Source organism: Terrapene carolina, unplaced genomic scaffold (genome assembly GCF_002925995.2).
Source record: "Terrapene carolina triunguis isolate 2854851 unplaced genomic scaffold, T_m_triunguis-2.0 Scaffold53, whole genome shotgun sequence".
In the NCBI taxonomy this organism is placed as follows: Eukaryota; Metazoa; Chordata; order Testudines; family Emydidae; genus Terrapene; species Terrapene triunguis.
In genome coordinates, this window is record NW_020664404.1 from 19,726,321 (window position 1) to 19,754,081 (window position 27,761).

The 27,761-nt window shown below is 41.3% G+C and overlaps 1 protein-coding gene across 1 annotated transcript in view; it reads left to right on the forward strand.

The window, feature by feature from the left end:
* TNFRSF11A (TNF receptor superfamily member 11a) overlaps positions 1-27,761 on the forward strand; it is a 37,336-nt gene that overhangs the window by 4,991 nt on the left and 4,584 nt on the right. The window contains exons 2-9 of the mRNA XM_024203884.3: positions 11,914-11,995; positions 12,778-12,903; positions 13,680-13,823; positions 15,211-15,304; positions 17,810-17,904; positions 18,942-19,049; positions 20,993-21,045; positions 23,014-23,857. Coding sequence (XP_024059652.2) covers positions 11,914-11,995; positions 12,778-12,903; positions 13,680-13,823; positions 15,211-15,304; positions 17,810-17,904; positions 18,942-19,049; positions 20,993-21,045; positions 23,014-23,857 — 1,546 coding nt within the window. The remainder of the gene's footprint in view (positions 1-11,913; positions 11,996-12,777; positions 12,904-13,679; positions 13,824-15,210; positions 15,305-17,809; positions 17,905-18,941; positions 19,050-20,992; positions 21,046-23,013; positions 23,858-27,761) is intronic.

A 27,761-nucleotide genomic window follows, 5' to 3' on the forward strand; every position in this document is an offset into this window, starting at 1 on the left:
CAAGCAGGGGCAAAGGGTGGGCAAGTGGGGGCAAGGGGCAAGGGGGGGATAGAGTCAGGGGTGCACAACAGGCCCACCACAGTCCCAGACTACACGCTGGGGGGATCTAGTCACATAGAGTGTTGGGGTTCTTAGGGATTGGCTTGTTTTGGCCTTGTTTTGAAATGGGATTATTGTGAAAGTTGGGGTGTTTATTTACCGTGTGAAAGTTGACAACTGTGCTTAGGAGTCCTAGTCACAGACCAAGAACGCATTTGTACAGGCTAGGTGCCATACAACACAGAACAAAAGATGGTCCTTGCCCCAGAGCACTTAGAATCCAACTATAAGACACGAGACAGTAGATGCAGACAGACAGACAGGTGAGGGAGCATAAGGAAACAATGAGACATTGGGCCATCTCATGCCATGTCTAGGATGATTGTTCTTTTTCTGTCTATACTGAACTGTGGTCAGACACATGGTTCATCATTTTCTTCAGCAGTACTATATTTCTTGGAGATTGTACTTTGTCTTTTACTGGAACCTTGGTTTGTCAAGGGGCACTGGATAATATTCTGGATACTGCTGTTCACATTCAATTTTAATTATGCTCAGCCTGGTATTGGTTCCTTGGAAAAGTTAGTGCACAGAGAATAGTTAGTTATTTAAAATGGAAGGGCACAAATAGTGAGAGAAGCAAATATTTGAGTGCAATTCATGCAGTATAAAACTAAAAAGCAGTTTAGATAAATTGCACTGTGGACTTAGGCTTTACTTCAGACAATAAATTAATCTGTTTACAGTAAGCGCAGTACTCTCCTCTTTTATGACTTACCTACAGTTGGTAGAAAGTACAAAGTTCAGGGACTCACATCGTAGAACAAAGATTTTCCTGAGTTACAGCAGCAACAGGGTTTGCTGTGGCAGAGAGCCCAATAATGTAGCATAGTACACTTTTCCTTAATGTTGCTTCTAGTCCAGTGGTTTTCAACTGTGGGTCTGCGGACCCCTGGAGGTCCACAGACTATGTCTAAGATTTCCAAAGGTGTCTGCACCTCTATTTGAGATTTTGTAGGGATCCACAAATGAAAAAAGGCTGAAAACCAACTGGTCTGGGGTGTGTCTATTGCACTGCAGGAGGTTGCATGAAATTTCAAAGCAGGGGAATGCTAACCTCCAATTTTCTCCTAGTTCACTTTCCCCCACATTTAGGTTCTATTTGTGACATGTCTTTACTGATAATGGGAACCTCTGGCCCAGATCAGAGGAGTGATGCTGATTTACACCACCTGAGGCTCTGATCCATAATATCCTGATATTGCACCCCTTCCCTGTATTTCTTTTCTGTCTGTAAGCTCTTTAGGGTGGGGACTTTGCCTTCCTTTGTGTTTGCACAGCGCTTAGGACATGTGGGTGCAACCAAAACCACATAGAAAGTAGTAATAATAGGACAGGGCCTTAACTTGCTCCCACTGAACTCAATGGGAGTGCTGCCATAAGTTCAAACTGGAGCAGTTTGGGGCCCAGAAGGGAAGTGTGCGAATTCTACCCCGGGATGAAGGCCATTTCTCCCAAGAACTTTTTCACGTGCTGTAATTCCCAGGACAACTCACTTTCACTCCCCACGTCCCTCTCTGGTGGAGCCCTATTCAGATACTGCCCAATAACTAATACTTGATTCTATTCTCTGTCCACATTCTAGACAAATGGATGAGCCTGTCTTTCAAGTTTTTTTTTTTTAAACATTTGTTTAACAGCAGTAGGCAAAGTTCATTTATGACAGGAGCCTTGCCTAGTTACCAGAAAACTGGGAGTTAATCTCCCCACCTCCCTCCAGTTCAGATCTCACACAGATGGGGGCTGTGGGGAGGAGCAGTGAAGCTGGGCTAGGCAGTGAACACCTGGTCCAGCTCTCAAAGCGGAGCCAGGCAGCTGCAGCTCCTTTGTTCACTTCCAAAGTGAATTAAGCTAAACCGTATTCAGGCCACCTTTAATTCTGAATAACAGCATCCACACACAGGGATTTAATGTGGTTTAACTAATCCCCTTCAAAGTCACATCTTTAGTTAATTTGAATTAACTTTCCTGGATGGCCCCATGTCGACAATCCGTAAGATTCAAGTATAGCTATGGAGAAAGACCTTAGCTCAGTAAAAGAGTTTTTTCTTGCAAGACTAGATAGCTCAACCCACCCTACCAGTTTCAGATACTTGATCAGCAGGAAGAAAATTATGTCATTTGCCCTCACCACTTTGTGGAATAAATAAAGTAAATAAATAGGATCTGTTCATGAACAGCAAAGAATTACATTCATGACTGCAGATTGGTACAGAATGTACTTAGGTGTGGCAAACCGTTTCTTCTTGCATGTTTTATGTTCTTCAGTATCTTCTAGTATTGTTGGAATAATGGTTTTGGAGCTCAGGATTTAAATCTGCCTATGCTGATAAATCATTTTTAAGGTAATGGAATATGTGGTAAAACTGACACACAAAGGGTGTGATCCAAAACCCACTGAAGTCAATGGGAATCTTTTCATTGGTCTTTGCATCATGCCCTTAGTACATAGCAAATGGCAGACTTGGTTCTTTAGGATGACTACTAAGGAATAAAGGCTCAGATTCTCAAAGGTATTTGGGCTCCTAACTCCCATTAAATCAATTGGAGTTTGGCACCTAAATACCTTTTGAGGATCCGGGCCAAAGTAACCAATGAGCTCCGTACTGCTGTTCTGACTTTACTCTTATAAAGGCAGCAGGATTGGGCTCTGTGCTGCCTGTTACTCTGACAGGGAAGAAATTATCATGTAATTCTTGCCCAGATGATCAGACTGTGTAGTTTATTTCAAGAGAGGATCCTCTGAGTGTGTGAGGAGGACCCATTTTATAAAGCCATCTACCACAGGAATGGCTGCATCCCTGAAAATACCTGTTACCGCTGCCCAAAGAAGCATGCCCAAATGATTCACCATAGAATTCCAAATAGGAGCTGTGTGAGGGTAAGCTTGCAGGATTATACATTAAGCTCTTATTGTCTAGTGTATTACACTGCACTCTGGTAGTCTATTGAGCAATATGACACTATACTTACCATCACTCAATAGCACAGACTTGTCAAAAGAGTTCTTTATTGCTAATTTTAGCTTTTCTTTTCTTGTGTGTGTGTGTGTGCATTTTATTAGCTTTCCATAAACATATAAAATATATCTTTGCTTTTTGTACATAACCAACACACCCAAATAACTTCTGTTAAATTTCCTGTGTGTATTCATAGATTTATAGACTTTAAGAACAGAAGAAAGCACTGTGAACATTTAGTCTGACATCCAGTTTAACACAGACGTGGAGTTCTACTCAGTAATGCCTGCATCAAGACCATAACTTTAGGTTGATTAAGTAAGCAAAAAACAACACCGATACTGTAAATATATATAAAACAGAGCAGGAGCCTATCACAATAGGTGATGACTCTGTGGAGCTTCTTCAAGGTGACCTTAAGGATCACCCAGTGTCTTAGGGATCAGGTTATTCACTCTAAATTGTATATTAATTATATATGGAAAGAAGCAAACAGAGAGCTTCAGTTCTTTTGTTTACACTTTTTAAAATTTTAAATAGATTTTCCATGCAAGCTTTACAAGATACTGGCTTTGGGAGTTTCATTTCTCTGTTGCTTTGCTGTAAAAGCATATTAGTAAAATTGTGATTTTTTTTAACCCCTGCTTTTATAATCTGTAGATTTTTTTAAAAAATACTTTGACAGATAATTGCAAGCAGTCTGATTAAAAGTAAATAATTTTAAAAAGAAAAAATGCTTGCAGGTAGCATGGTCTAGTGCATGTTTCCCAAACTTTATTAGTTCATGTACCATCTTCTTTCAAAATTGCAAATATCTTCTTTTAGTATGTATTTATTTTTAGGCCTTGTTAGCCTAAGGATTTCTGGACTCTGGGGTAAAATAAATGCCTAAAGAAGCCTAAAAGTTTGATTATAACTAGGGCAGGCTAGGGTGGGGGTCTCTGTCTAGTTTGGACCAGAAATGCTGCTCTGGAACTGAGAAAACGTCCCAATGAATGTTTGCTTGAAACTGATACTTTTCCATGTAAATTTTTGGGGTCATGGAATCAGCATTTTCCACTGAAAAACACTTTATCAAGAGGTTCCTGTCCAGCTGTAATTATAACTTCCTTTTTAAACATCTCTAGAATTTTAGACAGCACATTATAAAGAAACACAATGAATCAGCCATTATTTGTCTTCTGTGTTACTCAAATTACAAGAAACAATTAAGTATGTCACAGATGATAGCTTGATATATTTCGTTACATGCTGGAGACCTACATTCAGTGGTCTGACTTTTTAACTCATCTAATTTAATTGAGAAGTTCCTTATATGGATCGCTGTTGAATATGAGCCAAAGTTTACTTTGCTTCCCTTTTATAAACATTAAAGAGAAACACAAAACATTTGAAGTAGCAATTGGATAAAACAAATAAAGTGCCATTAAAAAGAAGGGGTGGTGAAAGAGAGAGAGAAAGCGGGTTCAAGCAGTTTCTTTTTATAACTGTGATTTGTCCTGCTAGTGACTGTAATTTTGGGGTTTGGGTTTGAATTTTTTATTTAAATAAAAATGAACACAAAGGGATGGGTGACTCTGGTTGTGTGTGTGTGTGTGTAGTGGGAAGAGGGTTCAGAGAGGAGAGGCAGGGGAGTCTTAGCTGGAAGGGGGGTGGGGCTTGCCCTCTACCTGAACATCGGGCAGCTCCAGCTGGGCTGAAGAGGTGAGGGGGCCTCAAATGGCAGCCACCCAGCTGTTCTGGCTCTCCTTAGCCCTGTAGCCAAACTTTTATCCATTGGACCTGACTGATCATCCCCCATCTACCAACTTCACTGCAGAGATGGGAGAGAATTCCCCATGTACCCCCTCCCTTCCAGCCCTACAGGGGCCAGGTTGCAGCCTCTGTGAGGCAGGGAGTGCAGAGGGTGCTCCTGTGTGTGGGCCCTTTGACCTTGGGGTTCCCAGTGGCTACAGGTTTTGCAGTTGCTCTGAACTGGCCCTGTGTGCCTGTCTCTCTTTGGATGAGAGGAGCTCTGGCCGCATGAGATGAAACTTCACAAGTTTGCCTCAGCAACTTGAGTTGTGTGGCTCAGCACAAGCAGAAAGCCAGCCGGCTGTGTGCTGGATGAGAGAGAGTGCAGCGCCCAGTGACAGCCGCAGCATGTAACACACTACTAAATAACACTACTATGTCAGTGTGGTTGGCGAGTATTAGTCACCATTATGGCTGAAAGCAGCCAGAAGAGTGCATTTTTGCTTCTTGGGCATTCTCTGGCATTCTCCAGTACATGCGACATCCATCCGTTTGAAACTGAAAGGTTTGTTGTTGGTTTTGAAGAGTTTTTGGCATAGGATCCCCTTCTCTAGTGAATAGGGCACTAGACGGAGGACCCAGCAGACCTGGGTTCTATACACAGCTTTGCCCTTACAGTGCTGTTATTTCATAAGTCACTTCAACTCTCTTTCCTTTCCACCATTTGTTTGTCTTATCTATGTAAACATTAGGTTTTTCAGGGCAGGACTATGTCTGTATATGGTGCCCCACCATAATGGAGCCTGATCTCACCTAGGGGTTCTGGGCACTACTGTAGGCAAAGTAATAATATTTAGACTCCCTAAACAACCCAGTGAATCAAAATAAGCATTAAATATATATACATGTGTATTGACACCTGTCTGATTGTTATCTGATGATAATCATACGGTGGATGAATGTTACTCATATGATGGGGAGTTTTTAATTCCACTGAGGAGCTAAAGGAAGATTAGTTAATTCACAGAAACTGTAGCCGTGTCAACACTGATCAATCTATTGTTTGTTTTATCTAATCTAACCTACCAAGCTTCTTATCTGTCCTCCCCCATCATTATAAGATATGTTTGGTCAACGCCACCACTTCTGCTCTTTTGCACAGTCTGCCTAACAAAAATAACCCTGGAGGGTTTGTGATTAGTTTATGGTTCTTCCTGTAGATAAAGTTCTGTCATTGGTCAGGTGATCCCTCATAACTGGATTTACTGTCTGCTGCTTGTTAAAAAGAGCCCATAGGAACAATTACAGTATGCAATATGGTCATTAGGGAATTAGACTTTTTCAGTGCGTCTCTCCATTACCTGTCAACAATGTATAGATATTTTTAAAATCTCCTTCTTTACCCTATGTTCTTTCTTACCACTTTGGGTCTGGAAGGTTTCAAGATCTAGCAAGTTTACAAGGATTCATTTGTAAGAGTGAAATAGCATTCAGTCTTCATTCCGCCTTTGCATTTCCTGACTCTGTTTTACCATCTGATGGTGGTTATGTGATGTGGTTTACTGGTCACTGGAAAGTTGACATCACAAAAACCATTTCGTTCACAATCTGAATTACAGCCCTTCAAGTGAAAAGCTGGAACTGCCCAGAGTCATCTATGTGCTTTGTGACTGGATTTTATCAGCAGTCAATTAAGATTGTGTGGAAGGATGTGTGTCCATCTAACTCAGATTATGCCTTTTCAGTATAAATCTTTCATATCCTTTTAATCTCTATGATGTAAAAATATAATTGAGGTCTTCTGTAAGTAATAAGATAGTATTTCCCCAGGTGGTGTTGCTGAGTGGTCCTTGAACCAGGAAAGTGGCAGAGATGACCAGTAGCTCTACTAAATTACCAATGCTTTTAAGCCTCCTCCAACAAAATAATTTTTCTGGCTAGTGAATCACTAGTTAGAATTGCTCAAGCAGATCAGTCTCCATGAGGAATAGGAAACCTGAGGCTGTATTAAGGCAGCGTTGCCCATTGATTTCGTATTAGGGCTTCATGATTTGAATTAGCATATTACTATAGTTCAGCCATACATGACTTTGGATGCCAATTAAAAAAATAAATAAACCATTTGTTATCAGTTTCAGACTCCTCCTAGCAGCCTGGTGGTTTTGGTTCTTTTGTGTGTTGTTGTGAGACAGCAAGAGATTAATGCTGCTGTGGTGCAGCTTAGGACTGTTGCTGAAGGAAGACGGGAACTGTTAAGCAACATTAGCAATGTGGCAAAAAGGGTGGAAGACACAAAACTTTTAAATGTGAAGGGATGGCTTCTTGTCTCTGAAGAGGGGATACATGTATTTTTTAAACAGAAAAAACTATTGCAGAGCCAGTCCCACCTGGAAAACAAGATGGCTGGTTTAAATGACTATTGGTCAGACGTCACTGGGCAAATCCTGATCCTCTGGGTGAAGACGCTCATGCCCAAAGAACAGTAGAATCACCAGAGTTCTGCTTCATGGACAACTGAGGGTCAGACAAACAAACAGTTTCTCATGCTTTTAATGTCACTATTAATACCAAGCTCATGAGTTTAAAAATCAGTTGATGTTGTGTGAGACAGGATACAACATTGCTCACGTTTCTACATTAGGTCTGCATTCTAAAAAGAAGTAAAAATGTGATTTGGTCAGTAAAATGGTCAGCTATGACTTGAAGACCCTTTGGAAGCAGATATATTGAGTAAGAAGGTGTCATTTTTAAATAGTTACCCACTATCTATAACTACACTTTAAACAAATGTTAGCTTCACAAATCTGAGAATATCACAAACAATCCACAGTGAGTCTCAGGTTTTTGAAAGAAATGACATTTAAAAAAAATATTGGAAACCCCCTAGCTTGTTCTTCCAGATTTTTTTCTTTTGAAGTAAAGGGGCCCATGCAATTCTATCCTCTCTCTCTGATATGTCTGTCTGAATATTCATTTGAGCGAGAAAGTAATTTTAGCACCTATGACACACAATTTCTGTTGCCATCAGATTGCTCAACAACACTAAAAATAAATATTTCTTTAAGCCTGAAGGCAGGAATTTGAATTCTGTTAGTCTTCCCTTCAGAAGCACCTGTGTGTGCTTTTAAATGTCTGACTAACACAGTTCAGCTTTATAGCCGTGATTAATTAAAGCAAGTTCATTAGAGCCTGCAAGCACTCATACATATGCTTACCTTTGAGCATATCCATTCTCCCAGTGAAGTCAATGCGACTACTCATGTGCTTAAAGCTAAGCATGTGCTGAAGTGATTTGCAGAATCGAGGCCTTATGAAAACCAGAGGGAAATGTTTCTTAATTCTATATGCTGTCCATCATTGGAGATGGACACAGTTCTGAGATTATACATATTTGAACAGGCAGACTGGATTACATTTAAGGACTACAGCAAAAAACTTGTGTTTATCCTATAATTAAAAATATGAAAAATCTTTTAAAAATATGATTTCTCTTAAATGTTAATTTTCATATGTCCATAAGGTCCAGTGAAAAGATTCACCAATACTGATAATGGCAAAGGAATGACTGAGTTTGTTGAATTTATTTCAGATTAGGTTTCCAGATTGTTTTTATTTATTTTTATTTGATATTTGTAAGATTATGTACAACCACCTGTGGAAATTTGACCCTCTTTCTATACACACCAATACTGTGTATTATCAGAATAATCAGCATTTATATGTACAGAATTATTATTGGCAGAGAGAAAAGATGGCCTGGTGATTGCTTGGGACTCCAGACACCTGGGTTCAGTTCCCCATTCTGCCACAGACTACTTGCGTGACTTTGTCCCCAAGCTGTAAAAAGGAATAATCACACCTCCCTACCTCATGGGTGTTATGAGGATAAATCCATTAAAGACTGTGAGGTGGTCAGGTACTACACTGATAGGGCCATATAAGTAAAGTAGGTAGATTCTCCCAGGCAAAAAAAGCTTATGTACAGTTTGGTGCTCAGGTACAATCCTCCTGCAGACCCTTCCGTGAGTAGCCCCATTGGCTGCACTGGGATTGCTCACAAAAGGTACCCCTTACAAATATAGATGTGCAATATCCAACCCATTTAAAAAAAAAGGGGTTCTAACCCCCAGTTTGACAGGGAAGACTTCTATACAAATTCTTCTGTCAGTTTGAAAGTATAGCTTCATCCTGCCTCACAAATAGAAGTTCTCCTTAGCTGGAAATACCAAGGACTAAGACAGTGGTTCTCAGACTTTTGTACTGGTGACCCCTTTCACATAGCCTCTGAGTGCGACCCCTCCTTATAAATTAAAAACACTTTTATGTATTTAACACCATTATAAATGCTGGAGGCAAAACTGGGTTTGGGGTGGAGGCTGACAGCTCACAACCCCCCATGTATGAACCTTGTGACCCCCTGAGGGGTCCTGACCCCCAGTTTGAGAACCCCTGGATTAAGACTTCTCAAACACAATCTAAAATAAAAGCTCCTTTCCCCAGCTGCGCTCATTTAGCTTTTTATCTTCTCTTGCACCCCAAATGACATGCTCTACGGCATAATCTGATACAGATCCAGAGTCCCTTCTACCTAGGACAAAGTTCACACTCACACCCCATTATGTGGCTAGGTTGCCATTTGATTTGAGATGCATGTAAGAAATTTGGTGTGATTTTACTGTTTACCTCACTGGAAGTGTAAATAAGAGAAGACGGTAGCAAGGCTTTTTAAATACTAGGACGCCACCATAGAATGGAGTGTTGATTGTCACAATGCGAGTATATAGACAGAAAAATAGCTGTGGTGAGAATATACTGGAAATGTAACAATAGCACCTGTGTTATGTATAGCTCCCTTGTTTTATAATAGGTAACTAAATAACCAGCTCTTAGTGCTGATTCCAACCATAAGAGGAACCACTGAAGAGTTATCTCTATAGGTTGCCTGTCCATTCATGCTGTTTTATTTTAAAAAATGATTCTCCAACCTTTGGCTCTATGTTCTAAAATAAATTTCCATATCCTTCCTTAAAATTAAAGACTGTCCTCGTTTAGCAGTTCAGTGATTTTAAGTCTCCCATCAAAAGAGGAACTTTCAAACTGGAGCAAACAAGGAAGAAAAGAACTTTTTGCACAAAAACCAAATGACTCAACCAGTTGTATGCCACGTTCACAGATGGTTATGAATAAGAATTTATTCATTCACAGCCTTTATCTCTTGCACGATCCTGCAGTGAAGTCACAATTCTTAGCTGATGATAGCTTGGCCTTTTACCACATACAACCATTTTAACGTAATGTCAGAAATTCAATAGATTGCAAGAACATGTTAGAACATTGTCCACAAGATAGTGAACAGCACTGTCATTCAGCCACTGGGCTGGCCAAGCCTGTTTTACTACATTCATGGGACTACCTAACATCTTGCCAGGAATGTACACAGCCCTGAATGCTAATTATTCAGGGGAAAAGTATCATGGGGGTGCAATAGTAAGAACTATAATGATTATTATTCATTTATATTGCGGTAGGAGCTCTGATGATGGCCCAGAACCCATTTGTGCTAGGCGCTGTACAAACAGAACAAAAAAGATTATTTCTGCCCCAAAGAGAATCTTACAATCTAAGTAAAACCTCAGAGACAACAGGAGACAGACAGGGGAGCACAAGGGAACAATGAGACAAAAGCACTATGTTTGCAGGACTGGACCCTTAATTTGCCTCAGGATTATTATTATTTATTAGTGGCATCAGACACTAGTGGCATTCAGCCCCATACAAGCGTACCCAAAGACATCATCTTTGACTTAAGGATCTTACAGTCCAATTCAGATGCAGCTCATACAGATTAAGCCACAGAAATGCACCAGAATATGGTTCAAACTCAAAACAAGTGGGTCATGTGGAAATAAGTGTCCTTTAAGCAAGAGAAGGAGCTTATCTGGCACAAAAGGAAAGGAGGCAATTCCAAGCAACAAGACCCACAAGGTCAGATGGTGCAAGGTCTAAGTGGGAAAAGGATAGCAAAGCACTGGAGACTAGAAAGGAGGAAAGGGAACAAAAGGAGGAAACAAAAAGAGAGACGTGAGCAGGGGAATGGAAACTGATCTAAATTTCACTCTACAGTACCTGTGCACGTGGTGCTTTTATCACATGCTATATATCGAAAGAATTACATTGCCGGCAGCAGGAATGCCAACATGCTTTCCTCAAAGAAATATTCCACATAACATATTCCACATAAACAATATCTCAGCAGCTACATCCAATTACAATGAAGAATCAATCACTATAAATAAGAGTTTTGAAGTGTCTTAAACATTATAAAAGCAATAATTAACAATGGGATGTCTGCTTTACTTGCAGGTAACAAAAGCAGGAGTGAGTTCTGCAAGTCATTCTGTGCGCTAATAAAAACAAGATACCCACACTGCTGTGTACTCTCTCTATGCTTCTTATTGACCATTTTTTTTATGGATGCTAGAATTCTTGCTTAATTTCATTGTAATTAAGGCTCCTCTGAAGCCATGTTGCGTATCCCAGTGGGAATCTGGGAACTTCTCCTTTTCAGTGGTTTAAATCACTTGTTTCTGGCTCTCTGCCAGGTTGCCAAATGTTGAACTTTAAACCTGTCACTGATCCAGTATTAAATCTTGCTAGACCTGAGTCTTGGGCTGCGTTCATTTTGGTGGAGAAAGAGGAAGTATTTCTGTTAGGTTGCTTTTTATTTGTTTGTTTTTGTTTGTTAAAATAATGCTTATTTGAAGCTGTTCATGGGGTTCAAATGTTAGAATACAGTGCTGGGGGAGATGGGTTACTGGGTAAAAGAAGAGGTCAAAAATGCATGATAAATTGCACAATCATGTTATTTATTTCTCACATGGCTGTCAAGCTCTGCATGTGTAGATATTATCAAGTTTATATTACTTAATTTGTCTGCAAAGGACTTTTGATAATGAAACGTACAATGTCTGTGCTCCGTAATATTTACTATTTTGCAAAATGAAGTGTTGTAACTAATTAGTGGAGCTTTCCTTCCACTTATCAGAAGCATGAGTAGGATTTTCTAAAACTATTTCATGAATAACTCTCAAGGTATTGTTTCTCTCGTTCTGTTTCCCAGTTATCACTACAAATCTCTCCCGCCTGTGAGAGTGAGCAACACTATGAGTATTCTGGATGGTGCTGCACAAAGTGTGAGCCAGGTAAGTATATTCTAGTGCTCTTATTTTTCAAAAATGAAAATCTTCTGTATGAAATTAGTATCGGGTCACTAGGTCATTTTGCTTTTTTGAGTCCATGAGCAGGCCCTCTCAGAGGTCCAGAGAGGCCCTGGCCACTTCCAGCTTTTGAGGCCCCTAGCCATAATAAAAATAAAAAATGACGACACATGAAAACAAAATACGGCACCAAAAAAAAGTGACATAATTTGAATATTTTTTTTTTGACAAATGCTTTTCTAGTCCGATAGGGATGCTCATAAAAACAAGTTGTAAAGCTTTTCAAATGCCAAAAAATGAACAAGTGTCTAAATTTGAGGCCCCCTTTGAGGTTGAGGCCCAGGCCAAATGGCCCTCCTGGCCACCCCTCTGATTGGCCCTGTCCATGAGTCTAATTGCACAACTCCTAGCAAAGCATTTAGGAATATGCATAATTGAAAGCACGGGCATAGTCCCCAGCCTATACCACTGACTTCAACAAAAGATGCACTAGATACCTGGTTTGTTTGAGATTTTTCAGTGCTGGAGACACACAGTGATGAGACTCTCACTGATTTCAGTGAGACTATTCATGTGCTTAAAGTTACTCAGGTGCTTAAATGCCTTGCTAAATTGAGGCCAGAGTGAGGAACTGGGATGACAATAGGCAAAAACCTTCCTAAATCCAGTGGCATCAGTCGAGTAACAAATGGGCTAAATTTGGTCTATTATCTTTAGAGAGCGTCAGTGACTGATAAGTGACCGTGATTTTTTTCCTCTTTGTTCAGGAAAGTACATGTCTGCCAAATGCACTGCCACCTCTGAGACTGTGTGCCAGCCTTGCGGCCCAAACGAATATATGGATGTCTGGAATGAAGAAGACAAATGTTTACTACACAAAATATGTGATGAGGGTGAGTTGTTCATACTGAGGCATTACATACCTTTGAGTTCAAACTATTGAAGTATGAGGATGGGTGAGTGGATTTAGAACAGTGGTAGTCAATAGGCAGACTGCAGGGCAAATCCCGACCGCCAGACGCTTTTGAACACACCCTGAAATCTTTTTATTTATTTTTATTATCATTATTGTTGGTTTTTTTTATTATTTTCTCTAGAGTCTGGACCTTGACTATACCTTGATCAAAAAATTTGGACCTTGACAAAAAATAATTGACTATCCCTGATCTAGAACTTATGTTTAATTCACCAAAATAATAATTGAGAGAGGGATTTTCAAATGACCTTAAGAGAGTTAGGTGCCCAACTCCCAGTAAATTTCAATCCCCCCAGGCTCTTTTGGAAATCTCAGCCGTAACCCTTATGCCACCATTAGTGAATCTTCAGTGAAGTGCACTAGGGTACTATGGGTGAGCACATAGAGATTCTTCCTCCCACTCCCTCCCAGCATAAGGTGCACACGTTTCTTGAGTCTATTTGTCTCCCCAGTGTAAAGGCTCAATTCAGCTCCAACTGAAGTCAATAAAAATGATGTCACTTTATGATTCTAAACAGTGAGGCGTCTCATACAAACCAACTGTCTACCATGCTCTACAAATATTAATGTGATGCCTAACAAGAATGATTCTGCATCTGATACGCAAGCAGTGTGGACATGTGGGGAGTGAGGCTGGCCATCCCAAATTATGTTGAAGGAGAGATTTTTACTTCCATCTGCTTTCTCATTTAGGGCGAGGTTTAATAGAAGTGAATCCAGGAAATAGAACGTTCCAGCGACAATGTGCATGTACACTGGGATACCACTGTAACGAAGACTGTGATTACTGTCTGCGAAATAAAGAATGTCCTCCAGGGTTTGGCGTTCAGCATCCTGGTAAGATATGTAGAGTGGACAACTAGATGAATGGAGTCCCAGCCTTTAAAGAGAGGGTTGATTGGGATCTCAGGCCAATGTGAGTGGGAGAGGTGTGTTGTAAGTATAATAACTGATGTACAACCTTCACGATCTGTTTACATTTTGAAGGCTGCCTTTCATAGAGTTATAGATTCCAAGGTCAGAAGGGACCATTGTGATCATCTCATGTGACCTCCTGCGTAACACAGGCCATAGAACTTCCCCAAAATAAGGAAGAGACTTGAGAATTTTTATTTTGACTAAAATCTTAGTTGAGGTGGACCTTACAAGTTTTATCTTGAATTCTATAATTGTCATGGGAGACTTCACTGCGCACCGAATGCTAAGGAATTTGACTCTGATTAACTTTAAAAATTTAACTACAATATTCACAAAAGCATCCCCATGCATGTGCTCTCATTGTGATCTCAGTGTTCGGGTTAAGTTGAACTGAATGAACCATGCTAAGTTCAATTTTATAGCATTAGGCGAAGGTAAAAATTATGAACACTTTTTGAAAATTAACAGAGTAGTAGTTTTGTATGTATTATAACTCAAGCAGTTTCATGGATTTACTTCAGATGTGACAAAAACAAATCACCTCTGACATCAGACTAGCTGTGAATTTTCAGGCTAAAAGGAGGTGGGTTGGTTGGTTTGTTCATTTGCTTTTCGGGAGTGGAAATCAGAAGGCATCAAAATCAGGTTTATACTGGATATTGGTAAGAAAGGAGGCCATTCCAAATGGCAGGAACAACATAAAAATGGTACAGGACTGACTGCTGGAGAAGTAAGTGCTACATCTGGACTCAACACAATGATTTCTTCTCCACAGTAGCTGGTATTGTGAACACCCACCATAATTATGGAGTCAAGTATCAAAGCCGTGTTAGTCTGGATCTGTAAAAGCAGCAAAGAGTCCTGTGGCACCTTATAGACTAACAGACGTATTGGAGCATGAGCTTTCGTGGGTGAATACCCACTTCGTTATTATGGAGTCACCACTGTGGCTCTGTAGTAGTGGTGGTATAAGTTACTGACATAATTAATGACAGGTTTCAGAGTAACTGCATTAACACAAGACTGGTAGTTACAATGGAATTAGCGCCTAACAAAGTGTTTTTTCACCACAGCTATGCAAATCGCTCCTGTCATTTCTGTTTCTCGTTTTGACTCTGTAGAGACCTCATTTACCACTACTTTCTGCCCAGATTTAACTCCAGTTGCCTCCTTTAGTATAATGGAAGATCTTCCTCGTGATGGAAGGATTTTCAGGGGGAAAAAATCTTATCAGCAAAATCTTCTCCAAGTCTGAGATGAAGTTGTTACAGTTGCTCAGCTATGCTGTTTGTTTCCTCTACCACAGTGCAACGAGACAAGGATACTGTGTGTGCACCATGCCGCTGGGGGTACTTCTCAGCCATCAATTCATCCACCGATGAGTGTAAATCCTGGACCAAGTAAGTGCACCTCTCCTAGAACATAACTGTGAGATAACCACAAAGCTGTAAGAGGCCTGGACAAATGGATTTTTCAGCTGAAGAATGGAACGTTCAACGGACTGTCAGTGAGCTTCTCTCTTTGTAGCACACTGATCAGCAGCCATGCAGCATTGACAGAGTAGATTTAAATATGGGAATTCTCACATCAGAGATTGATCCTCACCAGGGAAAAGCAAGGGAAGGGAATTGCAACAAAACTGTTGAGCTAGAGCGTTCTGTTCAGTTCATGCCCTCTTCCTGTCCTTGGTCACTTTTATACATTTCTCACCTTGGTCCTGATTCAGCTCTTTCTTCCCTCTTGTCTTTGCCACTTCCTTGTGCCTGTAATGGCTTTTTTGAGAATACTGTTTTCTGTCTGTCAGGGGGTTGTTTCATGGAGGAGGAGTTTTCTGTCCCTATTTTGCTTTCGCTTGTGCTCTCTCTTTCTTTCTCTTCTCTTCTCTCTTGTTTCCTATTTCTGCTTTTCTCTCTCTTTGTCTCTTCTGTTCCTCATTTCTCCTCCTGTTTTCATCAGTTTTGGTCTAATAAGGACATGAACACACACAAGCCATGATAAGAAATGGATGTTCCTTTCCTGTCACCTGACATGAATCCAGGTTATAAAGACCAACCCTATCACATGGCAAGAGCAGTGTCCACTGACTCCAGTGGCTACTGTTATACCTCCCATGGGTCGTCTGGCCCTTCCTTCCTTCTCTGCAGCCTTGTGTCTGTTCTATGTCTTTTTCCCCCCATTCATTGCTCTTTCTCTTCTTCAGATTTATCCTCTCATAAAGATGAAGCAGTTCAGCTGTACATAGCATCATCTGCATTCCCAGTACCCTCTTCTATGTGCCTGTGGGTTCGGTAGACATAAAGTAATTCAGTGGGTGGCACCTTGCTGGGATATGCTACACAATTAAGCAAAATATAATATAACCCAAGAGACTTGCTTTACCATAACGGGGACCAAACTAGTGAAGATGCTACGTGTTAAAATATAAATTAGAAATACAAATTTAAAACTATAGAGCAAATAGGGCTCTCGTAATGAGCACAATACGAAGTGAAAGCAGATAATGCCCTTTAGCTGGACATGTATGTGATCACACCATTACATAACACATACTGCATTACATACCAAAAAAAAAACCTACATTAAAAGAATTGTGTTTAGATTGCAAAGATGAGCACTCAAAAGACAGGAAATGCCAGATTTGCATTTGTCTGTGCATCCTTAATTCTGTCCCCCTTGTTCATCTAACCTGTGCACTGAGTGAGGCCTGGATCTTGTGGAAAATATAGTATGTGATCATGCAATTAAAGAGAGCATCATAATTCATATGCACAAGGGGGCTGAATTAAGGCTCCACAGACAAATGTAAATCTGGCATTTCCTACCTTTTGAGTGTTTGACTTTGCAACCTAAGTAAGGCTCTTGTAATCTAATTTTTAAATATGTAATTTCCTGATTTTTAAAAAAGAAAAATAACTAATTCTGCTATGTACAACCTTAACAATCCCTCATAGCATGTGATCAACAGCCTTTGAACCCTGAACCTTCAACACTGACTGGTGCTACTTGAGTTACAGGGCTAACTATATTAGCGAGCAGCAGGAGAAGGCTTTTCTCACAGCGGGGGGAATGGGTCACTGACACTCAGGGCCGCCCAGAGGATTCAGGGGGCCTGGGACAAAGCAATTTCGGGGGCCCCTTCCATAAAAAAAAATTGCAATACTATAGAATACTATATTCTCGTGGGGGGCCCCTGTGGAGCCCGGGGCCTGGGGCAAATTGCCCCACTTGCCCCCCCCGCCCCCGGCAGCCCTGCTGACACTGGTCAGGGAAAGCCTGGCCTAGCCTCACACTCTCTCTCTCTCTCTCTCTCTCTCTCTCTCCCCCTACCCCCTGGAAGTAGGGGGCTGGGATCATGTGCTGGGAGGAGCCTGGCCCCAGTTCTCCTCCTCCCACTCCTGGCCCTGGATACTGAGAAGGGAGTTTGGGGATACTGAAGCCATGAACCAAGTCCAGTGGGTAGAATCGAAAATGGTGAGCCTACGTTGGCTTTCACCCCTTCCCATCACTATAGCTGCTCCAGCAGCTCCCACATGTTCCCAGTGTTATCTGCTGCTATTGCAGCTGCTTTAGTGAGGCCGGGGCCTGGCACTTTAGAATGTTCCTTTTATTTTGGCAAGCTGACCCCATTTTCCTGAGGAACACAGCAGAGGAAAAGCCATAGTGGCTGTTAACAGTTTATAAATCCACAAAGCCTCAATAGAATTTTATAGGACAAAGAAAATCTTTATGTTGAGGGCTTTCTGCCTGGCAAATTTCAAAAGAAGACAATGGAGGTGTTAGAGATTATTAAAAATTAAATGCTCTGAGAATCTCTTATAATGCAAAGTGTTAGGCAACCTAAATGTAGGTGTCATTGCCAGTTCTCTACATGATCATCCAGCATTTTTTTTTCTTTATTTTTGTAGCTGCACAGCTCTGGGAACTGCAGAAGGAGTTCCTGGGACTGATCGGGCAGATGTAGTTTGTGTGGAGCCTACGATGTCTGTACAACCACAAGATGGTATATTTCATCATACATAATTATCCATCAGAAAGTATAGGGTAGGATTTTCAAAAGGGCTCAGTGCTGGCATAACTCTGTTCCCACTGAAGCTGGCTTTAAAGGAAGCAGTTGGGCCAATTCTGAGCCTTTTTGAAAATCCCCCTCAAAATATTTTGATATTAAAGATTATTTTATGCCATTCTGAATTAGGGTGACCAGATGTCCCAATTTTATAGGGACAGTCCTGATATTTGGGGCTTTTTCTTATATAGGTGCCTATTGCCCCCCACCCCGTCCCGATTTTTCACACTTTCTATCTGGTCACCCTATTCTGAATTGCAGCTCCTTGTGAAAAATCACAACTACAGTCTATGTTCAGTACTGTATACAGCTTTATACTTTTTATTGAAATTACATACCAGATGAGATTGTTATTATAATACCCATTAACTACCATCACAGTTGCAGTTCTGACTTTTTTGCATTCCTCTAATGTTTAACTATTAAAAAAAAAAACCTATGACTTCTGTCTGTGTACTGTTGATAGCGATGGATACTGTGTCAGTCAAAGGCAGCCCTTGATGTCTGATAATGAGGCCTATTGCCCTTTTTATCTTTAATGTGGATGTGCTGCCCCAGCGAGACTGCATGGTTCAGCATGCGGTGAGCCGTCGTGATATGAGTCTTGCATGCTGGGGCCTGTGTAACTCATAGAAACTACCTTCAGAGCCTTTTCAGGCAAATCAAGTGTAGCTCTTGGGCTCCTGGCAGCTTACACTTGAACCCTTCAACTTAGCAAAATTTGGGCATGCCTATATTGGGCTGTCTTCAGAGTTTAAATCTGTAGTTCTTTTTAAGATAGCATTGTAAAGCATGGGCTTGATCAGTCTCCTTGTTACGCAACAAAATGTGTTATAAAGCTATCGGGGTTATTTTAGAAATCTAAGTTCAGATAGAAAAATCTTACTGCATCCAAGTAAGAAAAGTAAGCAAGGATTGTATCATTGCTAAGTATAAGCTGCACACTGATGTGATATTTTTTTTTCATCCTACAGAAACAAACAAGATCTTGTATGTTCTGAGTGTTCCAGTCCTCTTTGTGATATTAACCAGCATTATCATACTTATCATATATTACAAAAATAAGGGGAAAGCACTGACAGGTACATTATGGCTAATGATTTTTAGGAATTCAACTTAATGTGAAATCTGTATTTTTTTAAACTGTGTGATTTGACTTTAGTGGGAATCATCAGGTTAAAAACGCATGCATTGTTTGGAAAATTATATGCTCTACAGTTTATGTATTTTAGCTGGCACAAAGCAGGACTTTGGATTCCCTTTCTCTAGGCCAGAAACGTATTAGGCTTATCGCTCTGGTACCCTGTCAAATCAGCTATTGTGCAGTAACTGGTTTGTCAAAATTAGATCTTAGCTAAAGTACAGTCCAATGGAGTGCTGTTTATGCATGCAAGGCATGTATTGTGTGGCCTGCATGCCTGACAGCTGTGCTTTAGCCAACTGGCGGCCTGTGGACTATTCTGTCCAGACCCTATGGAGGATTCCATTTTGTAATCTTGGTGTCTTCTGCACAGTGTGACCTCACACAGACCATACGTGCGAGGTCACACTGAATGGAGGATGCAATTTTGGACTGCCTTACTAAAACGGTCACAGCACGCCACTAGTACAATCACATATCTGAGAACGTGATCAAGCTGCTTGTTTGGACTAGGGACTCGATACAGTATTACTGTAATAGTGGAGAAATGTGATTTTCATGTATTGTCAATGGCATTAAATATTATTAACATGGGGGAAATGCTGCAGCGATTGCTGCATGGATGTCGATGCATCTGCAGAAACTCATTTTAACTTCTACGCATTAGTTGATTTGAGCAAACTGTTATTACTCCTTTTGCATTTACTTCCTCCTCCTGGAAATCTTTTTCTCATCTGTCCTTTTCCCCTTTCATTTCCTCAGCCCCACCTGCCTGGGTATTTTGTACCATTCTTCTCCTGCATTGTTTAAATAAACTTTTAAATAGTGTTTTATAAGTTAGCTACCACTTCCACACTAAATGCCTGTCACCCTAAATCAGGAATCCTTTGGGTGGGCTGGAGATAATGGTGACCCTCATAGTAAACAAACATTTTAGATTCAGCACAGGTTATAGTGGAATCCTCTTAATCCGGATTTCCATCACTCTACATCCCGCTCCAGTGAGTGGCCTTTCATGCCCTTTAAGAGAAATTCCAGACTGACAGATGATACCACTTAAATAGCAATACTGCTGTCTGGGCTCTGCAGAGCCCGATCAAGTTAGTGCCTTCTCCCGGTTTCTGCAGGCCAGTATCTACAGTGGAGTGGATAGTAGGTGTGTGTACTTGGCATGAATGGAACAAACTAATAGCCAAGACCGGGCAGTGGCTACATACTTGATATGTGTTCCACTTGTTCTACAAACACAGAGAACCAGCATAATATAAAAAGCACACAAGGCCCAGCACGACAAAATCCCCATAAACTATAATTACTGTCCTTGTAAAGCAGCAGTCGCTGTTATAAAGCCTCACTGGGTTTAAACCTTTTCCTTCAGAGATGTTTTAATTTAGTACATTTCCCAATTAAACACATTCCAATTAAGTGGAACAGACTGTATTCAAAACTGCCATCCTGTGGTGGTTTCCGGGTGTGTGTGCAGGGGGTGGGGTTTCCCGCTTTGGTCTCCTCATTGCTATTTGGGCCATTCATGTGACACCTCTTGAAATAGACTAACCAATTGTATGGTTGCAACTGGGTCGATCTGAGGCCAGTCATAGCTTGCTGACATGTGACCAGGAATAAAGCCCCATTTGATGTGGAACATAGTTTAACCACATTCTATTTTAGGACCTTATAGACATTTGTTCCATAAGGATGTATCCAATTCAAGTTATAATGAATGCTCAGCTAGACAGTCGCTTGGTCTTTTGAGCAGAGTCAATAAAAACAATCTGGACAGTTAGGTTTCATTTAATGTAGGGGATTATGGATAACTGTATATTATTTGATCTGTGATTGACTTAAGAAAGCCTGCTAAACACTATTTTGTTTCCCCTACAGCAGATCTACAGCACTGGGCTAATGAAGTATGCAGCCAAATAAAAGGGACGAAGGTAAACTCTAATGTTCTAAATTTTTCACTGTGGTTATGCTTTGCTAATTCCTTTCCTGACCCTCATGGCAGCCTCGACACGTAGTACAGATAAATGAGGCCATAGATTTCTCTCCCACCATTCAGTAACTATTGTACCACCCAAGGAAAGACACTAGTAGGTGATCTGGTAGTTACAACAACGGACAAAGAACTGATAGCATTCTGGCTTTAATTCCTGTAGACAATGAGCCAAGTTTTGCTCTAAGTTACACAAGTGTCACTCCTATGAGTCAAGTATCAAAGGGGTAGCCGTGTTAGTCATGCTCCTATACGTCTGTTAGTCTATAAGGTGCCACAGGACTCTTTGCTACTCCTATGAGTGTGACACTCAAGGTAAACTGACAGCAGAATTGGGCCCATTGACTCATTGTGTGACCATGGGCATATCATTTGAATTCTTTCCCCCCACTCTACATAGCTAGAAGATAAGGACTTTTCTTTGCATTCTACAGAAATAGCTATTCTTTTCTGAAAACTAGGGACGATTTGCCTTATATTCCTTTTTATTTTAAGCCCTTGGTGTCAGTTAATTATGTTAATTGTTCTAGTGTACTAGGGCTTTTTAATCATTGGGTAATCCCAGGAAAATTCCTGTAAATGCCATTTTTATGCTCATCGTAGAAAGTAGCCAAATGAAGAAATGGAGGGAATTTGTGGGCAGGGTCACTGAACATATAAGGCCTGAGTCTTCTCTCACTTCAGTCTAAATCAGGAGTCTAAATCAGTCATTCATGTCAGAGGAATTGAAGGTGTGTAAAACTGGTGTAAGTAAGAGAATAATCAGCTCTTCCTTTATAAAAATGAGGGAGAGTATTTAAGGTCAAATCCTCTGCTGAGGTAAATGGTCACTGCTACATTGACTTCAGTGGAGTCTCACACAAAGAAGAGAATTTGACCCTTAGAATTTAGAGGATTTCAAATCTAGTATAGGTTAGATCTGGGCATCAAACTTTAAAGAATAGCCCATTATTAAGAGGAAAACCTCTTGTGCTTTAAATTGTAGCTTTTCTCTGAAAAGTGACTGTAAAAATGGCACCATGGATTCCACGTTTATTGTCTCAATAATTTCCAGGTCATATGTGCTCAGTTCACAAGTAAATGTTTTTTGAACTCTCTGCCTTGCAAGCTCACCCTGAGTTCTGAAAGCCAACCTGGATTCTTCCTTCTTCATGCATCACCACCATTAATAAAGGTTCTGCCCAGGGCCGCCCAGAGGATTCAGGGGGTCTGGGGTCTTCGGCTGCCGAATTGCCACCGAAGACCCGGCGCTTCGGCGTCGGGTCCCGGGGCGGAAGGACCCCCCCGCCGCCGAATTGCCGCCGAAGACCTGGAGCGGAAGAAGCTCCGAAGGCCCGAGCCCCACAAGAGTTTTCCGGGGCCCCCGGAGCGAGTGAAGGACCCCGCTCCAGGGGCCCCAAAAAACTCTCGTGGGGGCTCCTGCGGGGCTTGGGGCCTGGGGCAAATTGCCCCACTTGCCCCCCCCCTCTGGGCGGCCCTGGTTCTGCCCTCAGTGTCGCCTGTGCAAACCTCATTGCCTTCAATGGGCTTGCTCAGGTGTAACTGGCTGGACCTTAGTAACAATTCTGTCAATGAGACAGAAGGAAGAATAAAATCTAACTCACTCTTTCTTAGCTGTTTTGGCTCTTTAGAGCCACCAGGAGCAATAACCAGTTAAAAATTTATTTTTGTCACTCGCGGGAGCAGATTTGACTGTGAATACACACAAGGAGCAGATCCAGTAAAATCCTTGTCACATATCCAAGCAGAATTACATTTTATGGGTCAAAAATGAAGGTGGTGCTGCTCTAAGTCAGCAACTGCAACTCAAGAATATTAAGTTCTCTAAATATCATTTCTGCTCTGCTAAGAAAAATAATATTCTGATGACCTGTTTATTAAACATCTTTTTCTTTTGGATTTTGTTTAGGAATCCCCCCGAGAGCCATTTGTTAATACAAACATGGTGAACGCTACAAATCCTCAGCCTTCTGAAGGAATATATTTGCTAGCCCTTGATGACTATATTTTTTCTGAAGACCTGGGTTGCCGAAATGGGCACACTCTCTATGGGAAAGGCAGCCCAGATACAATCCACTATGAATTGGGAGAGAACATCCCAACATTGTCTTTAGCAACAGAGTCTGAGGATGAACACTTCAGGCAGATTCCCATGGAAGATGAATATGTAGATAGAGCTCCCCATGCCCATGGTTATTTACCTTTATTGAGTCAGCCTGACAGTAAATCTGTGTCACCATTTTCAGAGCCACTGGAGGTGGGGGAGAATGATAGCTTAAGTCAGTGCTTCACAGGAACTGAGAGCATGGTGGATTTAACAGGCTGCTATAGCTCTGATCCTTCATGCGGCATGGACTGCATCCATGTCTCCTCAGACAAATACCTACAGAAATCTTGCCATTGCACCTGTAGTCATATGAAGGAGACAGAGAGAAAGGACACAGATCACTTCCCAGTGAACCCTGAGTCAGTGAACAACTGCGTGGGCTGTGGGGTTTCATCTAGGGAATCACCTAGGAAGTGGAGCGAACCCTTTTGTGCAGCAGTTGACTATACCACAGCCTCACCGGAAAATGGACTTTATCCACAGTGCACCTGTGGCTTGGACTTTCCCTCTGCAGGTCAGAGTACTTTAGCAAGCAATCCTGGCATGGAAGATACTCCCTCTGAAGGTACTGACACAAAGTACCAGAAAACAAATGGAAGCACTTCTGGGGCAAATTGTAGCACTTCAGAACTCCCACAAGCATCGGGTAAGCAACCCCTCCAGCAGGCTCGCTCTACATACTATCATATAGGATTATCCTTCATACTTTGCCCATATTCTTTTACTTTGAATCTCAGTGCAGGATATGGTTTGGGGGAAGGAGAGATTAATAAAATGAAGCTTTTTTTTATTATTATTTATTTGCCTTGCAGTTACTTTCAATGACCAGGATAAAAAAGCCAGGACATTTGTTTTCTATTGCACTCTGGAAATGGTCTAGACCCAATGAGGTTTCATGCTGGTGCCAGTGGTTATTCTCCACCCAGCAAGGAAACCTCCATCCTCTGGCTCCCGCTACAGAGCCCAGACAGTTTATGCTGTTGTCTAAATATTTTGATGGTGGAACAAAGTGAATTCATTGCACTTTCATCTCCCATCATGAAGTTCTCAGTTAAACACCAATCAGAAGCATGAACTTTGCAGTTAAACACCATTATAACTGACAAATAAAGACAGGCCCAATTTTCTGTTTGTTTAACTCTTGCTCTTTATTATTTTTAACACAGCAAAATGAATTTTAAAATAATTTGATGCACACTGTTGTTCTGCCCACACACTCACTTCTGTCTTCTTAATAATTCTGGAACCCATTTATTTAGTTTATTCTTAAATAGCCAAATGACAAACAGGAAAAAAAATGGAATAGAATGACTTAGGGGCTAACGCCTGTCCCCCAGTAGTGACCCTTTCTGAACTGATTCCTTAAGAGCCACTATACTCTCCGCCTCAAAATTCTCTTCAGTACCCACATCTAAGGGGAACAGATAGTAAGTATAAAAAATCAGGATGGGGGTGGGGGAATGATAGGCACTTATATAATACAAAGCCCCAAATACTGGGACTGTCCCTATAAAATCAGGACATCTGGTCACCCTATCCACATCTGCTACAATGATATAATAAATCATCTATTTATGATGGCTCTAGGACCAGATGTTGTTCAGTTGTTCCATTTAAATTATTTTGGGGGGGGGGGGGAGAAGTATATAGAGAAACTATATATGTATATGTCTGTCTTCCCACCTTTTATATGTCACTAGTAGTTTTAGACTGTAATCTCTTCAGGGCAGCAACCCTGTCTTTATATATGCTTTTATGATGTCGAGCAGAATGGGACCTTGGTCTTGATGAAGGCCTCTGGGTACTATGGTTATACAAATATTAATAATAGGCAATCGCCCTTCTATAAATGCATATTATACCTTAGAGTAGTGTCCTGGGGCATTCATGTCAACCTGCCAAGGCCCATATGTGGGCTGTAATGTGTCAGAGGCCCCCCCAAAAATGTTATCCACATGGGAGACTTAAAATACTGCAGGATTCATTCCTCTGTTATAAATGACTCATTCTGTTATACATGATTTGTGTGGAATGTAGGTACCTTTGGGGCTAAAATGAGGGACATCTGAAGTATGCCTAGAGGTCAAGTCCTTTTTGACACTAGCAGAATGTCACTCCTCTCTTTAAATCCAACAGTAGAATGAAGAGAGAGATAATATGGAGCAGAGGGGCAGGGGAGATTAGGGATTGGGGAGCAGGGGGAAAGGGGAGTTTGGACTCACACGTGAATGGAAGTGTGTCTAATCTGGTCTGCTATTTAATTCTCTTGGTGTAGTTTTAATTGTATAGGCACCACTGGGTGCCGTCACGTACTATAGTGCTACCTGGTGAAACCTGAGCATGCATACTGTGTTATTTATTTACAAGCGACATATGACTGCTGTGAGGGCCTTTTAGCCAATTCTAAAATAGTAATTTTTAATTAAACTCAAAATGCACAGTTCATGTGTTCTTTTTCTGCTTATGGAATGGGAATGTTCTGAGGGAAATATCGATGTGTACATGTGAACTGGAATAGGGCTTAGTAAATGGTTCCATTCTGAGTCATGCTTAAGAACTAGCTGTGGGTGTATAAGAAGCATTAATGAAATCCTCTGTGAAGTTCTAGGACAGAAAAAGACACACAACATACATTTTGTAACTGTCTCAATATGGATTGACATAGTACCGGAACCATATAGGTGAGTGAACAGGGGCAGCACCACCTCTTCCTGGTGGTGGGACTGAGGTGAGGTAGACAGAAAATTGCGGGGCTGCCCTATACATCTTGCGGGTGCACACACTTATTTTTTTAACAATACGTACCTAAATATGTATATTATCTATGTTCTCCTCAAAAGGAGAATAAAAATATATATACAGACAGATCAGTTTTAAACTACATCTCTGGCAGCTCACTGGTGCAACATTTATTTACAGAAAATCGATAAGAGAAAAACGAAGCCAATAAATAAATAAGCTAATAATATTAACAATAATCATGCAAACTTCTGGGAAAAATTACTGGTTAAATAATACTAATAACTATTTACTTTAAATCGGAGAATATACTGTATTATATTTTTAAATTAGCCATTTGCACATGCAAAAAAACCAAAACAACAACACACACACACTACCATTTAAAACAAATTAAATAACAACCAACCAAAACTAAGTACACCTTTTTTCCTTAGCCGATCAAGCCCATATTTCCATTCCAGCCAAATCAAAACCCAATCAAATACAATCAGAAAATTCAAACCATTTTAAAGCTGTTTTTTGGAGGGGGGTTCACTCTTGCTTTAACTGTTGTGCACCCACATAATTCACAGTCTTTGTAAAAGTAACAAAAGCAATTCGGTTCTTAACTAAATGAACTGCCAATTAATACAAAAATAGCACAAAATAAATAAAGCACTACCAATAAAGCACAAAAACAGCATTTGACAGGCAGCAAAAATCAAGATGTAATTTCTTAAACATACATTGTGGGGCAAGTGTTTCTCAAGGTTTCCACTAAACCAGTGAAAAACTGACATACATTATGAAACAAAAAAACGCATGTACGAAGATTGAGCTACTACTTACCGCCGAGAAGACGTTTCACTTAAGGACAATCCGTCCATTGTTGTGATTTGCAGCAAAGGAATTGGTGGCATCGTCAGGGGAGGCCTTAGGGGTGGGCGACTGCCCAGAGCACCATAGTCGAGGGGGCGCCTTGGTCAGGGGGCTCCATGGTCAATGCCCCCCCACACGCATATAGTCAGTCCAAGGCTCCTTTAACCTCCAAGAGCTGGGCCTGGAGCTGGGAGGGGCACGGCTGGGGGCACTCCAGCTGCTAGTCCTGTATGGGCTGGGGCTTCCTCTTCCCCTGCAAGGGCCACTCCTGAGGCCGGGTCAGACCAACTTCTGGGAACCTCCCGTGGCTGCAGGAAACTTTGCAACCCCGCACTTTCCTGCTGCCATTGCTCCCCAGCCCTGGGGGGAAGGGTCACTGTATGGGGAGCTGCCCCCTCATTTGCCTGGTGCCATTTTCCCTCAGGCCAGCCCTGGACATCATCAGCATTCAGAGCGGGGTGGCTGGCAGCAGCAGCAGCTGCTGGCTGGGTGCCCAGCTCTGAAGGCAGTGCCGCTGCCAGTAACAGCGCAGAACTGCATAAGTAAGGGAGGCATGGTATGGCATTGCCATCCTTACTTCTGCACTACTGCTGGCAGCGGTGCTGCCTTCAGAGCTGGGCCGCCGACCAGCAGCCGCAGCTCTCTGGCTGCCCAGCTCTGAAGGCAGTGGAGAAGTAAGGGTGGTAATACCACACCATGCCACCCTTACTTATCATAACATTAGACCATTGCGCTGGGAGGAGTAGCTATGAGTAGGGGGCTAAGGCAAATTTTGGGGTGGACATAGGTCCAACAACTGCCTCCCCACCAGCACTGCCCCTGTTTGAGAGTTTGTGGCATGTCAGCTTTGTGAAATAGAACTGGCTTCAAAATGGGGGGAAATTGCCACAAAAATTCCAAGGAAATATTTGTCTTTTTTACTAATCAATATTCAAAATTTAAATGAAAAA